General features: G+C 43.0%; 2 protein-coding genes and 1 pseudogene across 2 annotated transcripts; 2 read left to right on the top strand and 1 right to left on the bottom strand.

Moving 5' to 3' along the window:
* Nucleotides 1-2,673: 2,673 nt before the first annotated feature.
* On the top strand, nt 2,674-3,925 carry LOC131687441 (general transcription factor IIH subunit 4-like; annotated as a pseudogene).
* A 978-nt stretch (nt 3,926-4,903) lies between these two features.
* On the bottom strand, nt 4,904-6,294 carry LOC131692902 (serine/arginine-rich splicing factor 7-like). Its single transcript, XM_058980276.1, has 2 exons — nt 6,060-6,294; nt 4,904-5,537 (listed from the first exon to the last, which is right to left on the bottom strand). The coding sequence occupies exons 1-2, from the start codon at nt 6,080-6,082 to the stop codon at nt 5,063-5,065; spliced, it is 498 nt and encodes a 165-aa protein (XP_058836259.1). The 5' UTR covers nt 6,083-6,294; the 3' UTR covers nt 4,904-5,062.
* LOC131687440 (large ribosomal subunit protein uL23-like) lies at nt 6,110-7,090 on the top strand. Its single transcript, XM_058971519.1, has 2 exons — nt 6,110-6,116; nt 6,556-7,090. Exons 1-2 carry the CDS (start codon nt 6,110-6,112, stop codon nt 6,915-6,917), a joined length of 369 nt encoding a protein of 122 aa, XP_058827502.1. The 3' UTR covers nt 6,918-7,090.
* Nucleotides 7,091-18,236: the final 11,146 nt, after the last annotated feature.

Here is an 18,236-nt window from a genome sequence, read left to right as displayed (position 1 = left end):
GGGTCACTTAAAGTTTATCGGTAGTTATCGGTAGGCCGGGTTGTTGTCCCAAAAACGCAGTGTTGACATAGAATTGTAAAATACTGAAAACACAGATCTCAGACCAAATCCAACCCAAAAAATGAATGTTGAGTAGGATGTGTCCAAAATCAATAAAAATCGGTAGTTTTCGGTAGGGATAACAAAATATCGGTAGTTTTGCCTTGGTCGTCTGTGAATCGGTAAGGAAGACCAAAATCGGTAGGACTACCGATAAATCGGTAGGTCTGGCCACCCTGGCACCAAGGCTCTGCATCATGCAGGTGTGGTCTGATTCGGATCAGGATAGTATGGGTGTTAGGGGGAGATGTGGGTTAAAAAGCGCCGCGCGTCTTCGATTTCGAATCGAATAATAAAATTTTATTTCGCATAATTTTAGGTTTGTGGTTAAACCTGGGATGGTTCGTTTGATTCCAGCGGGAATCATTTTGATACTTTTAAATTATGCGAAAGACATTCGTTGGTCCCTCTCAAACGTTTCTTTTCCAATGTACGAAGCGTTTTGAGACGAAAAGGGACGAATATACAAACATTTTGTCCGGAATGTCTGCGAGTGGGAGAAACGATGACGTGTTAAGCGGTATGGTATGTGTGAATGTATGAGTGCAGAATCGTATTGAAGGTAAATTCGTAAATTCGAAGCGCTTATCGGAATGTGAATGATCGAGTAGGCCAGTGATTGAGGATGAATGAATGGGATAATTGTATGAATGTATTTGGATTGAAACCCCAGCACAGGCTTGTAGTACTGGTACCGTTAGGACACGAAAGACATTTTTGGACAGTCGATGAAAAAACCGAACAATGTAATGCCGACAACCGTTCCCCTGCAAGTTGAAACATTGAAAATTGTCAATGCCACTTGCAGAATTTTGGGATTTTCGAGTTGTTACCGATCTTGTATTCGGATTGGATTTAGGGTTCAACCCATAACCGAGTAATGACGATGGCTGATAGCCTCTCGCTTCGCGTATGCTGTCAGTATTATCAGACCAAACTTGAGCAAACATTTCACCGATGAGGACACTCGGTCGATTAATTTTTTTGATGAATTTTGATAAATTGGAGAAGAAATAATTAGGTGTAGTTAGTTTTTCTTTGTTTATTTATTCATTTCGTTTATTATTATTGTATCGGTGTTAGGTGTCAGTTTAGAAAAAAAAATTGTTACCAATTTTTTTCCACCCGGTGTGGGCGAGATTGTAACCCGTCAGGGTAACAATTTTGCACTGGGTGGAAATATACCCTTTTTTGCGTATACACTCCGTAGAGTGTATTGTTTACGTAAAATTATGCTCACCGCTGTTCGATACCGTTCAAATTTAGTTGTAAATTTTTGTTCATTTTCGCGTTTGTGAACTGTTTTATTCGTACAGATAGGTTAGATAATTTTTGTTTTATGTTTGTGAATTAGTAACATACGGCTTAGGTAGGCTACCGCTCTCCTCTTGCAAAAATTCGTGTGTACTGGTTATGCTGCTCATCGTTGACAGCTGTGCGACAAGGCGGTTGGCGGTTTGTGATAGTCGAGTGAAAAAGGCGGCCATCGTGAAGAGGCAGATAGTGACAGACCACGGTGAAATTCAGACGTCCCCGTTACACCAGTTCGGGACTGTTTCCAGCCACAATAGCCGTAGTGTGAAGTGCGCGTGTGTGACGGAAAGTTATCCGTCGTAAAGTGCCGGCCCGTGGTTTGTGCGCTTGTTTATTTTGTGGTGCTGGATCGCCGTCGGGGGAAGCTAATCATCAAGGAATTTTCGCTTCCCCGGCTAACCGCAAAGGATCCAGACGCACCAATCCGCCCTCGCTGGGAAGGATAAGCCGAACGAGTTTTGCTCTCCTTCCCAGCTAATAGCCTAATTCTGTAGAAGCACCTAGGCCGCCCTGAAACGCCGGGCAAATAAGAACCCGAGTAGCGGGCAAACCTGTACTTACACACGAAGCTCGCATTTGTGAATAGATTTTCTTCGCAATACTGTCAAGGACTTAAGGCACTGATTGAGAAACAGACACTCAGCACAAAAACAGCCTATTTTGCTGATAGCAACCGCTGGTAAGCAATCAAAACGTATGCTGCACACCGTCTGAATGACCGAATGTACTAACAAATACAAATTAAATACGCCAAGGTCCCATATAAATGGGTTATCGTTTCTTGGCTCACCAAGGAGGCGAATTAAACAACCCAATTCGTCTTGACAACTAAAACTCGTCAGAAAAAACGAAACTGGCATCGCTACCTAATCAAAGCGTGCCTTGCCTTAATTATTTTTTCAGTTTGTTTATGTGTTTGTCAAAGAATTGGAATGAAACTAGTAACATTATTTGAATCGAAATTCTACCAAAATAATTAAAAATCATTTAACGGAATAAAGAAACGAAACAAATATGGATCTCGGATAAATATATCAAGAATATTCTATCCCCACTAACAAGCAGGGAAATATTTCGGTTGGGGACTAGATGGAAATAGTTCTCCAAAGAAAAGAACACAGTGTCAGAACATCAGGATGTTAGAGGAGTTGTACTCGTACTTCGACAAAAGGATGTGGTTGAATCTGGCTTAGCAGTAATGCCCAATTCGACGAAATCAACACTCAACATGAAGATGGGATTTAGTAGATAAGGCAAGTAATGTTTAGTTCATCAGTATATAGTGCCTATGATTGCAAATCAGTCCCATACAGATTGAAAGCCGTCGAGGCTAAGGTACAGAAGGGAGCCGCTAAGGCTCGCGCTGCCGCTCTGTTGAGAGCCAAGCGTACCAAGACCAAGGTCGTCAAAGGACCGTTGGGAACGGCACTACGTAGGATCCGTACTACCAACGACACGACTAGACACTTGCATTCCGAAACTGTATCACAAATCTGACTACCCCTCAGTAACTCAGGTAACTGGTACTGTCAAATATGATATTTGGATGAAAAATATATGAAACCTGCAACACTGAAGAATCTGTTGTTATTTTTTCCAAATAACCTTCCGTTGCAACCGTTGGTTACGCTGTTATTTATTTGAAAAATCGTAATCAGTTAAAAAAAAATTACGGATAAATATTTTGTGTAGTGTAGAGGGTAATAATTATAGTAAGTAATTATTAATAATTTGATTGGGCTTCCAATTCTAATTGCTGGATACTCAGGCACAGGTTTGGCATTTTATGGTACAATATTTGGATACGTGCGAAGCTAGTGGATTAGACCTTGCCGAATAGCTGTCGATGTTGTTTTAACTGAGCTTTTCAACTCTTGGCCGAGATTACAGTTCCGAAGGATTGAGCCAAGGGTTGCTTATATGCTTGCAGCATCTGCGAGACTTTGGTTTAGTCTATCCGCAGAAGCAGAAGGAGCGGCGGTTTTATACTACTCGATTGGAAAATAACATTACTTCGAAGAACGCCATTCCGACCACCCGGAAGATGATGTTTCGACTCAAGACAAAGGATAGATTGGGGTTGAAACAAACTACAGAGCTTTTGCGTATACGGATTCTAATCTGCAGGGGCTTTACTGGGTCACAGTGCTACTACATCGTTTCCCAAATCTCGTGGTTGGCGTGTTAACCCGTGAGGCAGTCCTTCCGGGATGGTATAACAACTGAACAGATAATCAGCTATCTGGAACAGCACGCGCATCTCACGGTAAGTGAAAAGTTTCGTGCAATTTAAATTTGTTATGACCTCTTGTTAACATTAAAGATGCTGAACACGAAACATACCGCCAAAACCAAGTCAGCCCTACCACCGACGGATGTCGATCAGATCGAATTATGGGAAAACGAACGCAATCGATTCACCTACAGCGAGGGAGTGGTGTACACTCAGTTTCTTTCGCCGGGCGATTTCAAGACACTGCGCGATTGCCCAGTAAAGTTCAGCCGGAACTGAACTGGAATTCTGGCTGGTTCCAGTTTGTATTCCGGCTCCAGTGACACAACCGATTCTAACTAGAATCGGTTGTGTCACTGGAGCCGGAATGCGAACTGGAACCAGCCGGAATTCCAGTTCATTTCCGGCTGAGCTTAACTGGGTGTCGATTGGGGTGATGATCCGGCAGAACGAACGCACCCGCACCATGGTCGTTACCAAGAACGGCCACAACGATGTCAAATGGTTCTTAGAGCGATATTCAAAGGGTGGAACCCAACCCCTGGCTGCCGGAACTAACAGTCAGGGGTTGGGATTTTTTTTTCTAACAGGGAAAGATAAGCTATGTCGCATTTGGTTTGCTTTAATAAAATTATAGAACTAGGGGAGATCTAATACAGATGTTTTGATTAACTGTACTATCTCATCTTTTAGATACGAAGTTATCCTTCGAATGACAGTTGGGAGCTTTTTAGTTTTTTAAATCAGGCTATTTTCTTAACTCCTAAAGAAATTAGGTTTGAAGCGTGATGCAACTAACGTATTTGTGATTGGTTCTCTCAATATTAAGAAACAAGAAAAAATAGTTTGAACACGTTCTTTTCTATTCAGCAAGAGTTGTTTTGCAGTGTTGTGGCCATATTGCTAATTCAAAGGCAACCATCAGTAAGCGGAAGGAAGTTTAAAAGCTATAACGGGCGGTCGGACAGATTCAGCAAAGAGCGATTCCATCGGAAGCTTTCAAAAAGTAGCAAATCTATAGAAAAGCATTCTAAAGAAGTTGCCGCCCTGCAGCAAGCATTCAGCGGACTGGACATTGACCAAGGAAATTGACACCACGGTTTCTAACACCGATTTTAACGCGCATAGCCTGTCCTTGGAGCACAAAAGACCATGGATTTTTAGTAGCTGTATATTGCATTATTGAATGTAACAATCTATATTTCTGTTCCAAAAAAACATTCTCTAGATGACGTACAGTTTTTGTAGCATTATTCCAATCCATCGTTAAAAGCAGTGAACACTAGAAATGCTCGGATCCGACATCCCCGTGCAGTTTCTGAATGAGCAGAAAGCTATTTTTTTTCTCAAAATTGCATACATCTTGAGAAATATATCTGTTATATGGGCAGCAATTTGCGTACACGGTTATTTAGATTAAACCGCTTTGCAATGATGTAATTTTAATTTGTGATCCGTGATTTGCTCGTATGAACTGAAGGTTGTGTTGCAAGGCACATAACGATGCAACCGGTCAACGGCGATGCGATCTGAAGCTTGATCTGGTTGTCGAACGGGGTGGCTCCAGGAGTGGGTCTTGGAACGTCGTGGCGATTTAATATAATCACGAGTAATCGAACTTTCGCGAGTTGTCTTCCTTAGTGTGTTGGATTGGGTACGGCGGTCGCGGTCATGTTCACGGCTTCGATTGTAACTCTTGGAACGAATTCGGAGCTTATGAGAGCGCGAACGTGAACTGCGGCTCCGCGATCTCTTGCTTCCTTTAGTATAATCTCGGATAAAATGACCTCGCCCTCCACACTCGTAGCGTCTGTCGTCCGGATGGAAGTTGCCACGACCTCGTTTGCCATGCGGTGGTTCGCCACTGTAGTAGATAAACTGTTTAGGGTACCTAATATACAAAAATAAGTTAACACATTTACCAGTGTGATGACAATATAAGAAAATGGTTACTTTGTCGGTAGCGTATTTATGCTAAAGAACAGGAGAGAGCGGGAGAAGCCGCGTTTATGTCCAAGAGTCTGGTTTAGGTTAACGGAAATAGATCCGATTGATGGGCGAAAGGCATTCGGGTTGCTTCGGACAAATGCCGAATCAAAGCGGGAGAAGTGAGAGGTCAATATTCGTCTGATTGCTCTCGTGGAGATGGAAGACCCTAATAGCCGAAAGCGGAGCGAACGTATGCGAGAGTGGAGAAGCTTGAAAGGATTGCAATCGCAGCTGTGAAAACTGAACTAGGGCGTTATTCTGTTGGCAAATGTTAGAACGATCGCACGCGATAGAAATTGTGTTGATTGCCAGTAAAGGAAGCGTCACGACAGCCACCACAGTGAAAACAACGACCGCCCTTGCCGGTAGATAGTTCGACACGAGCACAACGGCCGCAGACTGTTTTTCCATCAAGACCACGCACCGAATCCTCTGCATCCCAGGCATCTTCAAATTCTACGAATGCAAACCCGGATGGATTGCGAGCAACCCACACGTTTCTTAGCGGATCTCAATCTTCTGCTTGCTAGCGTTCTTGCCTAGCTCTCCAACCCAAACATAAACAAAGTGTTATGAGGATGTGAAACATTTTTCTTGATTGATTAATGGAGTTATCACTTCACGTTTTAGACACTTTTCGGGCCAAAAGGCTTCGAAAGAAGCAAATTTTGCCATTTTGCCGAAATCCAAAAAAAAACAAGTTTGCTTTCGACTCTTGCAGCAAACGAAACAGTGTGTTTCCTTTCCTAGCTGTTACGGACTTTGGTTGCTAGGGTATTCAAATAAACATTGAGAAAAAACTAGGCAGTGTTGCGTGAGAAATATATATTTCATCATTACTGAGGGGTCGCTCAATGTACTGGTAACTGGCGGGATATTTCTTGGACACTTTTTTTTCGGAATTTTCCATGAAGTTTCAGGTCGTGTCGTTGGTACTACTGTGAAATTCCGCCGGCCCCGCACCCTGCGCATGCCATGTAACCCGAAATTCCCTAGGAAATCGGTGCCAACTCGCAGCCGCATGGATGCCTACAACATCATCAAGTACCCACTGACGACGGAAGCAGCCATGAAGAAGATCGAGGACAACAACACGCTGGTGTTCCTGATCCATCTGCGGGCTAACAAGAACCACGTCAAGGCCGCGGTTAAGAAGTTGTACGACATCAAGGTGTCCAAGATCAACACGCTGGTGCGACCGGACGGTAAGAAGAAAGCCTACGTGCGGCTGGCTCGTGACTACGATGCGCTGGATATCGCCAATAAGATCGGAATCATCTAAACCGGGGAAATGAACGGTTTGTTTGCTTTATATCTAGTTCTGTTTCTACTCGTAAGTCGTGCTGCTGAAGAAAAAAGATTGGGGAATGCGTAGAATATTCCAAACTCTAGGAGAGAATGTGAGCGTCGGGAACTAGCATCTCGCGCGAAAAGCGAGGAAATATAAAGTCTGCAAAATTTCATATAAAACGTTACAAATATATGATCGTGGGCAGTATAGTCTAATCTACGAACACGCCAAATGACAATTTAAAATTAAGTTATTGTAGGTATACAACAATTAACAAATCGAGCAATTAACCTGATTCAAATTTGATCGCACATGCCAGAGAAAGGCCCATCAACATGAAATGCAGAACACTTCAATAAAGGATGTCCGATGTAGACGAAGAGATTCCGCTAATGTCAACGCAAATTCAAAAAGCACGATGATAATTGTTAAATTTATTATAGGAGAAATGCGTCAAAAACATCGGTATGGGTCAGAATGTGCAACCAAAGTGCGATCTGACCCGTTTCGTAAGCTACATATAAACTCGTATTCATTGCCATAAGACAGTCCTCCAGAATCTCCTAAAAATGCCTCCGATTAAGCAGTTTTCGCAAGTCTTTGATGAGGACACTGTTCAACAGTTTTAAATGCTACCAAACACCCGAATAATATATTAAAACTAGTGTAGATCCCACTGACTATTTTGATAAGCGCTAGGTTAATGACGAAAACCATAAAATGTGCTCCAATGGTTATTTTAATTCAACCATTGTTCTCTTGCGTTATTAATAACTGTGTAGGTGGCTCCATTTCGTAATGTCCGAAGGGTGGCGCGTCACAACGTCTGGGACATTACAACGCACAAGGGAGAACAATAACGGGTAAAAAGATCATTTTGGCCGCACATCTTTCGTACGTTGTAAAACAGGAATGATTTCACATTCCTGTTTCACAACGTACGAAAGATGTGCGGTCTAAATGTCCGGGATCTCATAACATTTCTTCTTTGGGACCTTACGACCGTGCACGTTATGATGCATGGACAATATTCGATCGACAATTTCACCATCGTAGATAAATTGGAAACGCATGAAGTTCGTCTTGTATCCTCTTCCATAAATGTTCAAAACAGGCAACGGTGTGGTTGAGTAGCCTTCCATGTATTCATCGAATAAAAAAGCGTGAATCTACAAACGTTAGCTAGTAAGTGGCCAAACTGTGTAAGATTCTCATCAATCTACCGAAACTCGGTGATGTAGTTTCCAATGCTTTGAATTGAAAGAGACATGCATAGGTACTTGTTAGGGTAGCCAAAGCATGACAACTATTTAGAAGAGTTCTTTTTTTAATAAACGTTACCAAAGCGCGCAGAACAGAAAGGCACGATGCATAGTACCGAGCGACATGTATTCAGGTGATCTTGAAAAAATGCAAACTTTTGCCAAGAAAATTCAGAGCCTTGAAGTCCGTCACCGCCAGTCACCAAACCTACGGAACTTCTAAAATTGTAATTATGCCTCGGATCGGTCCAAGACGACGCAAAGTAACATTGAATTGGATAACTTTACGAAAAATTCTGTTTTCGCGTTCGTATCTGATAATAGCTGGAATTAAACATCGACTATCTTGCGAAACAGATCCATCCATTCGGTACTTGATAGATACAATACCGAAGTGTCCAGTTTGTGAGACGATTAAAAAGAACGGTTCTGCCGTGTACCACTTCACACTGGCACATATTCTTGTCGTCGTTGCCGATGATTGAGTGTGAAATATTCTGATAGCAAAAGAATTCGCATTAGAATTTGGAAGACATTTCCACATATCCACACTTTTGGTAACTGAAATTAAAATAAAAAAGAATGATACCATTGCCGAAGATATATAAATTTAATTTGCGATATAGGTACTTCATAACAATTTAACTTATATTTTTTCAAGTATCAGAAAAATAAACAGTGACTATGGTAACGTTCAATATTTTAACTCTTCGGCTTCAAGGATGCCAGATCTAGCAATATTGTATCAAAGTACACTGTCACTTTGACGCTGTACCTTTTCGCGGTACAGGGTAGCGTAAAGCGTGTCCTCGAAAAATCGTCAGAGCATGCCGTATTAACATATTTGTATTTGGTACTAGGTTCAATATTTGACGACAAAGTAACCATTGTGCATGTGTCTGGCCGAACTGCTATACGTCTGCAAGTAGCAATAAAATTAGTTTAAATTCATTCTTCATACAAGCATATTATACCCACAAATTAATTCCTCCGCTTCGTATAAAATCAATAGGGTAGGTACATAGTTGGTCCCATGCGGGAACTGGATTTTGGCCACATTATCTATTTTCTCTTTAAACTACTTCAAATAAATAATATACGAAGCAAGTTTCGGGTCTTACCGATTAGCTGCATCGCAGGCTTCTTTGTCGGTTTTGCTTTCTGTACTTTGATTTCATGGCAAGAACTATACTTTCAAACCCGTTGCAGTACAAGGTTTCCTCCATACTTCACCATTTCGACGTAGCGAAATCCGAATCCACACAAACTATGGATGAGTGGTAATTCTGCTACTCGAAGTAATGCAACAAAAGTATATTCAGGTCAAAGATATCCGGATAATATGAACGAATGTTGATCAACAAAACATCCATTGCGAACCAGATGTTGATACCGATTGCACGTACATCATGTTAGTGAATAGCGTATGCGACGACATTAATTTCTGCTTCACGATGGGTTGACGAACAGCTGAAAGAAGTAACTAACAGCACAGAGAACAGACGTCCATCTTCAGCATTCAACTTGTGTAAAATCTCTAACGGTTTCGGAGGTAGTTGGGATATCCAAACCAGGTGCGCTACTGTTGTCATGTTTTTTTGTGCTGAGTTCGACAGAATTGACAACGGTTATTCCTCTACCCAGACAAACTAGTCCGGAACCGGTTCAGACTTCCAGCATGAATGCCAGCTCAAATGCATCAACCGATAGAGTTGGAATCGGTTGTTTCCTTTGAGCAAGATTCCATACTGAATCCATTCAGGATTTCGAACCGGTTCCGGAATGGATTTGATGAATAGTTGGGATAGATTGGTGTGGCGGCGCTAGTGCTTATCGTATATTAATTCAAATGTTTACACACGTTTTTTTTGAATATTTTTGTTCGATCATGGACGTCTGTTCTCTGTGAGACATCCATGATCGAACAAAATATTTAAAAAACGTGTGTAAACATTTGAATTAATATTCGATAAACACTAGCGCCACCACACCAACCTATCCCAACTATCCGTCAAATCCATTCCGGAACCGGTTCGAAATCCTGAATGGAATCAGTATGGAATCTTGCTCAAAGAAAACAACCGATTCCGACTATCGGTTGATGCATTTGAGCTAGAATTCATGCTGGAAGTCCGAACCGATTCCGGACTAGTTTGACTGCCCTCTAAGAACGGTTGGTTTCAAAATCGTCGAATGAAGGACGTTCGTTGGACCAATTTGGACAACGTCCAAATTACCGTTCAACGAACGTTGATCGTTGGACCCGTGTGTAGGATAGAGATGTGATACCAAATAAAGTTTGAAAAATATATGGTGTCTTTGATATGGGAATCGTAAAGAAATCAATATTCCGAATTATATTCATTATTCATTAGCGGAAGGTATTCCTTTGCATGTCGCTCATTGGTGGAAAGAGAAAGGTCCTCTCTATATAAGCGAAAGTATTAACGCGCACTAGCTCATACACGTTTCGGACGCAGCGAAGAACGGACAGCAACCAAAAGCGAGCAGCTTTCATCCGCGCTACCACCAGCCAATCAGCAACCGAGCGAAAGCGATTGACTGGTACGGAGAGCCCTCTCATATATTGAGCAGCGCAATCCAAACCAGCTCATTCACGTTTCGGACGCAGCGAAGGACGGACAGCAACCAAAAGCGAGCAGCTTTCATCCGCGCTACCACCAGCCAATCAGCAACCGAGCGAAAGCGATTGACTGGTACGGAGAGCCCTCTCATATATTGAGCAGCGCAATCCAAACCAGCTCATTCACGTTTCGGACGCAGCGAAGGACGGACAGCAACCAAAAGCGAGCAGCTTTCATCCGCGCTACCACCAGCCAATCAGCAACCGAGCGAAAGCGATTGACTGGTACGGAGAGCCCTCTCATATATTGAGCAGCGCAATCCAAAGCAGCTCATTCACGTTTCGGACGCAGCGAAGAACGGACAGCAACCAAAAGCGAGCAGCTTTCATCCGCGCTACCACCAGCCAATCAGCAACCGAGCGAAAGCGATTGACTGATACGGAGAGCCCTCTCATATATTGAGCAGCGCAATCCAAACCAGCTCATTCACGTTTCGGACGCAGCGAAGGACGGACAGCAACCAAAAGCGAGCAGCTTTCATCCGCGCTACCACCAGCCAATCAGCAACCGAGCGAAAGCGATTGACTGGTACGGAGAGCCCTCTCATATATTGAGCAGCGCAATCCAAACCAGCTCATTCACGTTTCGGGCGCAGCGAAGGACGGACAGCAACCAAAAGCGAGCAGCTTTCATCCGCGCTACCACCAGCCAATCAGCAACCGAGCGAAAGCGATTGACTGGTACGGAGAGCCCTCTCATATATTGAGCAGCGCAATCCAAACCAGCTCATTCACGTTTCGGGCGCAGCGAAGGACGGACAGCAACCAAAAGCTAGCAGCTTTCATCCGCGCTACCACCAGCCAATCAGCAACCGAGCGAAAGCGATTGACTGGTACGGAGATCCCTCTCATATATTGAGCAGCGCAATCCAAACCAGCTCATTCACGTTTCGGACACAGCAACCAACAGCGAGCAGCTTTCACCCGCGCTATTATCAGCCGGGCGGCACTGCAAATAGCAGCAGCGGAGCGACAGCACTCTTCAGCCGAGCAACCATCGGCCCAACACAATCACTGAACTACCGGCGGACAATGATGTCAGATTACGACACCGTGTTGAACGATTTTGAAACAATTTTTTGGACCTCTCAGTGGGTGGGTAGAGAAATAACGGCTGTCAATTCTGTCAAACTCAGCCACAAAAAACATGATGACAGTAGCGCACCTGGTTTGGATATCCCAACTACTTTCGAAAACGTTAGAGATTTACACAAGTTGAATGCTGAAGATGGACATCTGTTTTCTGTGATATTAACGGGAATGAATTGTTCACCGTGCATTATGCAATCCCTGGAACTTGCACCTGAGAGAGCGATTCATGAAGTTTGAAGATTTGTGCAACCGTTCCCAGAAGTAGTTTGTGTTAGTATATTTACCCGCCAAGAAACCATGTACGTCAGGTTCTAGTCTGCCCATGTATATCCATCTGTTAACTGTTTAGTTCATTTATCGCTGAATAAAAATATTAATTTTAGTTTGGTTTGTTTTATAAAAAAGAAAACCAAATAAAAAAAGAAGAAGAGCATAAAAAAGGAGCACGACGATCGGCCGATTTTCTATAGTTTGACATCGGGCTCACGTCGGTCCGATTAGGGACCATTCATAAATTACGTAACGCTTTTAGGGGGGGGGGAGGGGGTACGACAAGTTGTGACAAGTAGTGACATAGGGGGGAGGGGGTGTTAACTAGATCGTTACGTAACATGTTTTCATCGAAGAAAAAAAAAATTTTTCTTGGAATTTGTTACGTAACAGGGGAGGGGGGGGGATGGAAAAATTTGTGACAATTTGTTACATAGGGGGAGGGGGGGGTCAATTTTGGGCAATTTTTGCGTTACGTAATTTATGAATGGTCCCTTATGAAGACGCGTTTGACATATTCGAAGGTTGACGCGGTTTATGCAAATGGTGCAAAATTGCACGATATAAACTCGATATCCTGCTCTGATCGGCCCGTCATCGGGCTTAGTCGGCCCGACCATCGCACAGTGGTCCCAAAGATCAAAAAAGGGGGTTTTTTAGATTGCGTCAAAACGGTTGGTGTCTTTAAGAAAGTTTCTTGGAGTAGAACTCCCCTTCTTTCTGTCTTATTAGATTAATGATTAATCCCCCTAATAGTGACTTACGGAATTTATATTCACCAATAATTCAGATAGATAAATACTTTATCTTAAATACGTTTATTTAGGCCCAAATGCTTTAGCTTAACGAGGCCGATAATTCATTTTTTTAATTACATGTCACATGTTAGTGGGGGAAAGGAAAGCCGTATTTAGGGGCGGCTTGCTCCCCTCTTATGTAAGTAAAGGAAAAAGGTAGGAAGTGGGATACATATTGTGTAATTGACATCGTCGTTTGCTGATTGATCATTGTGGCGGATATGCACACTTTGTTGTAGTGTTGTAGTTTCCAGCCTGTAATCGCAGGGGCGAGGGGAGGGTCGATATTTCGGATAATTATTGGCACTCTGATACTGTCATGATGTTCTCTATATCATCTGCATGTGAGGTATGTCATGATGTTCTGGGTAGACGGTTATCAAGAAGGGTATGCACCGAAGACTCGTGAAGCAATGCCATATTGTAGATACAGGGATAGGTTGGTGAGATTCTACTGTGAATGAGAGAGGGGAAAATGTATTAAAGTTGGACATCAATGGTTTTCAAAAAGATATAGATAAGAAAAATATAGGGGTGGTCACGGCTTGCCAGGACGTCCCGGACTGGCACATAGGGTGATCTACCTCGGGCCCGAAGGGAATCTATTAGTTGGGACCTGGCAACACAGTACTCTGCGCACAGCCAAACAACATGCTCGATGTCGTGATAGCCGTTCTCACAAACACAATGATTACTTTCAGCAAGCCCTATACGACGGAGATGCGCGTCAAACGAGTAATGGTTGGACATGATCCTTGACATCGTACGAATAAAGTCCCGGTTCACATCCAACCCCTTAAACCAAGCATTCGTTGATACCTTCGGGATAATGGAATGTAGCCACCGTCCCAGATGCCCATTGCTCCATGAGGTTTGCCAACTATCGAGCGTCCTCTGACGAGAGATACTGAAAAATTCGTTGAAGCAAATTGGTCTTTCGTAAGTGTCGCCTTCTAATGCGCCCACCTTGGCTAAAGAGTCCGCCTTCTCATTGCCCGCAATAGAACAATGTGACGGGACCCAAACCAAGGTAATCTGGTAAGATTTTTCAGATAAAGCACTCAGATATTCCCGTATTTTCCCCAGGAAATACGGTGAGTGCTTTCCAGGCTTCGCCGCACGGATGGCCTCAATGGAGCTGAGACTATCCGAAACGATGAAGTAATGGTCTGAGGGCAGGGTGTCAATGATCCCGAGAGTATACTGAATGGCAGCTAATTCTGCGACGTAAATTGAAGCAGGATCATTGAGTTTGAATGAGGCAGCAAGATTTTCGTTGAAGATACCGAAGCCTGTGGACCCGTCGAGAATTGATCCGTCAGTGTAGAACATTTTGGCGCAGTCGACTTGATGGTATTTGTTATAGAAAATATTTGGGACCACTTGTGGGCGAATATGATCCGGAATTCCACAAATCTCTTCCTTCATGGATGTATCGAAAAATACAGTGTGATCAGAAGTATCTAAGAGATGAGCACGGTTGACGTTATACGTAGATGAATTGATGTTCTGTGCCATGTAATCGAAGTACAAGGACATGAATCGGGTCTGAGAATTAAGCTCGACAAGCCTTTCGCAATTTGCAATCACCAATGGGTTCAGAATATCGCATCGAATGAGTAATCGATATGAGAGGTCCCAAAATCGATTTTTCATAGGAAGAACGCCCGCCAGCACTTCGAGACTCATCGTATGGGTCGAGTGCATGCAACCCAAGGCAATACGCAAGCAACGATACTGGATTCGCTCCAGTTTGATGAAATGTATGTTCGCAGCGGAGCGAAAGCAGAAACATCCGTACTCCAACACTGATAATATCGTTGTTTGGTAGTTTTTTTTTTTTTTTTTTTTTTTACCATTTTTTTGTTAACCATTTTTGTTAACGACCTATTGAGTTAATTTGTCAACAGTTTTTTCGGCATTTAATTAGCAAGGGACTGGAAGGTGAAGTATATTTTTCAATATTTAGAGCCATAGTACTCAAGGGAGAGCAAGGTGTTGAAAGGAGAAAGTTTAGAAAAGCGTGGAAGGATCATATATGCAAGCTTAGAGCTCACCGGCGACTTAACCCTTTGTCTGCTACCGTAGTGGTCAAGGTCTTTTGGCATTAGAAATGCGAATCACCTGAGTCTACGGCATGTCCGAACAAGCGTAAAGTAACTTGTTACTTCATGCTGTCGGAACCGACAAAAAGTTAAGTCACGGTAAACTTCCACACTAAGCATTTGCGACGTTGAAACTCATTGAATGAGCCAGTTTTGTTTGTTCCCTCACCAATTGCCTGCCTGAGTGATTTTATTTTATCGACTATTGTGACTGTCTCAGCGTGTGTGACAATATGGTCACATGTGTTGCTGATTTGCACGGTGTCGGCAGCTTTCACCCAACGCTGCAACGATGAATCCCCATCGCGGTAAGTTCTATTTTTACCATTTTTTTGTTAACCATTTTTGTTAACGACCTATTGAGTTAATTTGTCAACAGTTTTTTCGGCATTTAATTAGCAAGGGACTGGAAGGTGAAGTATATTTTTCAATATTTAGAGCCATAGTACTCAAGGGAGAGCAAGGTGTTGAAAGGAGAGAGTTTAGAAAAGCGTGGAAGGATCATATATGCAAGCTTAGAGCTCACCGGCGACTTAACCCTTTGTCTGCTACCGTAGTGGTCAAGGTCTTTTGGCATTAGAAATGCGAATCACCTGAGTCTACGGCATGTCCGAACTAGCGTAAAGTAACTTGTTACTTCATGCTGTCGGAACCGACAAAAAGTTAAGTCACGGTAAACTTCCACACTAAGCATTTGCGACGTTGAAACTCATTCAATGAGTCAGTTTTGTTTGTTCCCTCACCAATTGCCTGCCTGAGTGATTTTATTTTATCGACTATTGTGACTGTCTCAGCGTGTGTGACAATATGGTCACATGTGTTGCTGATTTGCACGGTGTCGGCAGCTTTCACCCAACGCTGCAACGATGAATCCCCATCACGGTAAGTTCTATTTTTACCATTTTTTTGTTAACCATTTTTGTTAACGACCTATTGAGTTAATTTGTCAACAGTTTTTTCGGCATTTAATTAGCAAGGGACTGGAAGGTGAAGTATATTTTTCAATATTTAGAGCCATAGTACTCAAGGGAGAGCAAGGTGTTGAAAGGAGAAAGTTTAGAAAAGCGTGGAAGGATCATATATGCAAGCTTAGAGCTCACCGGCGACTTAACCCTTTGTCTGCTACCGTAGTGGTCAAGGTCTTTTGGCATTAGAAATGCGAATCACCTGAGTCTACGGCATGTCCGAACAAGCGTAAAGTAACTTGTTACTTCATGCTGTCGGAACCGACAAAAAGTTAAGTCACGGTAAACTTCCACACTAAGCATTTGCGACGTTGAAACTCATTGAATGAGCCAGTTTTGTTTGTTCCCTCACCAATTGCCTGCCTGAGTGATTTTATTTTATCGACTATTGTGACTGTCTCAGCGTGTGTGACAATATGGTCACATGTGTTGCTGATTTGCACGGTGTCGGCAGCTTTCACCCAACGCTGCAACGATGAATCCCCATCACGGTAAGTTCTATTTTTACCATTTTTTTGTTAACCATTTTTGTTAACGACCTATTGAGTTAATTTGTCAACAGTTTTTTCGGCATTTAATTAGCAAGGGACTGGAAGGTGAAGTATATTTTTCAATATTTAGAGCCATAGTACTCAAGGGAGAGCAAGGTGTTGAAAGGAGAAAGTTTAGAAAAGCGTGGAAGGATCATATATGCAAGCTTAGAGCTCACCGGCGACTTAACCCTTTGTCTGCTACCGTAGTGGTCAAGGTCTTTTGGCATTAGAAATGCGAATCACCTGAGTCTACGGCATGTCCGAACAAGCGTAAAGTAACTTGTTACTTCATGCTGTCGGAACCGACAAAAAGTTAAGTCACGGTAAACTTCCACACTAAGCATTTGCGACGTTGAAACTCATTGAATGAGCCAGTTTTGTTTGTTCCCTCACCAATTGCCTGCCTGAGTGATTTTATTTTATCGACTATTGTGACTGTCTCAGCGTGTGTGACAATATGGTCACATGGTACAGCCTGATTAGGTCTCCTGGATGGGCACCCCACCATGTTCCAGTTATTGTACGGAAAAAGTTGATCCTTTGTTGGCACTTCTGTTTCAGATACCTAATGTGACATCCTCAGGTACCTTTAGAGTCGAACCTTACCCCGAGATATTTGAATGTTAAAGCCTGAGCAATAGTTTGATCCATTAATTGAAGCTGTAATTGCGCTGGTTCACGCTTTCTAGAAAATACGACTAGCTCAGTTTTCTCCGTGGAGAACTCGATACCCAGCTGGAGAGCCCAAGCAGACAAATTGTCCAAGGTATCTTGCAGTGGTCCTTGCAAGTCGACGGCTTTAGGACCTGTAATAGAGACCACACCGTCATCTGCAAGCTGCCTTAGCGTGCAGGAATTGACAAGACATTCGTCAATGTCATTCACGTAAAAATTGTAGAGGAGAGGGCTTAGACATGAGCCCTGGGGAAGGCCCATGTAGCTAAATCGTGATGTCGATAAATCGCCATGCGAGAAATGCATTTGTTTTGCAGACAACAGGTTTAGCAAAAAGTTATTTAAAATTGGCGAAAGACCATGCTGGTGCAACTTCTCATAAAGAATGTTGATCGAAACTGAATCGAAAGCCCCCTTAATATCCAAGAATACTGATGCCATCCGCTCTTTGTTAGCACATGCCATTTGAATTTCTGTTGAGAGCAACGCAAGGCAATCGTTCGTCCCTTTGCCTTTGCGGAAGCAAAATTGTGTATCTGACAGTAAGCCATTTGTTTCGACCCAATTATCGAGGCGAAACAAAATCATTTTTTCGAATAACTTCCGGATACAGGACAGCATTGCAATCGGACGATACGAATTGTGGTCGGAGGCTGGTTTTCCTGGTTTTTGGATGGCGATGACCCTCACCTGTCTCCAGTCATGTGGGACAATGTTACCCTCAAGAAACCTATTAAATAAATTCAACAAGCGTCTTTTGGCAGAGTCTGGCAGATTCTTCAACAAGTTGAATTTGATTCTATCTGGCCCCGGGGCTTTATTGTTACATGATAAGAGAGCAAGTGAGAACTCCACCATCGTAAACGGTGTTTCGTTCGCGGTATTGTAAGGCGACGCGGCGCGGTAGATTTTCTGTGCCGGGGCGGAATCCGGACAAACTTTCTTGGCGAAATCGAATATCCAACGG

The sequence above is a fragment of the Topomyia yanbarensis genome, chromosome 3 (assembly GCF_030247195.1).
Source record: "Topomyia yanbarensis strain Yona2022 chromosome 3, ASM3024719v1, whole genome shotgun sequence".
In the NCBI taxonomy this organism is placed as follows: Eukaryota; Metazoa; Arthropoda; class Insecta; order Diptera; family Culicidae; genus Topomyia; species Topomyia yanbarensis.
The sequence above is the reverse complement of the archived record's forward strand: the minus strand, read 5'-3'. Positions and strand labels throughout refer to the sequence as shown.

Excerpts from the sequence above, each read along its gene's own strand:
- LOC131692902 (XM_058980276.1), bottom strand. The coding sequence starts at position 6,082 with ATGCCTGGGATGCAGAGGATTCG. Across the intron at positions 5,538-6,059 it reads CCTGGGATGCAGAGGATTCG|GTACCCTAAACAGTTTATCT; the intron begins GTGCGTGGTCTT and ends TTTGTATATTAG.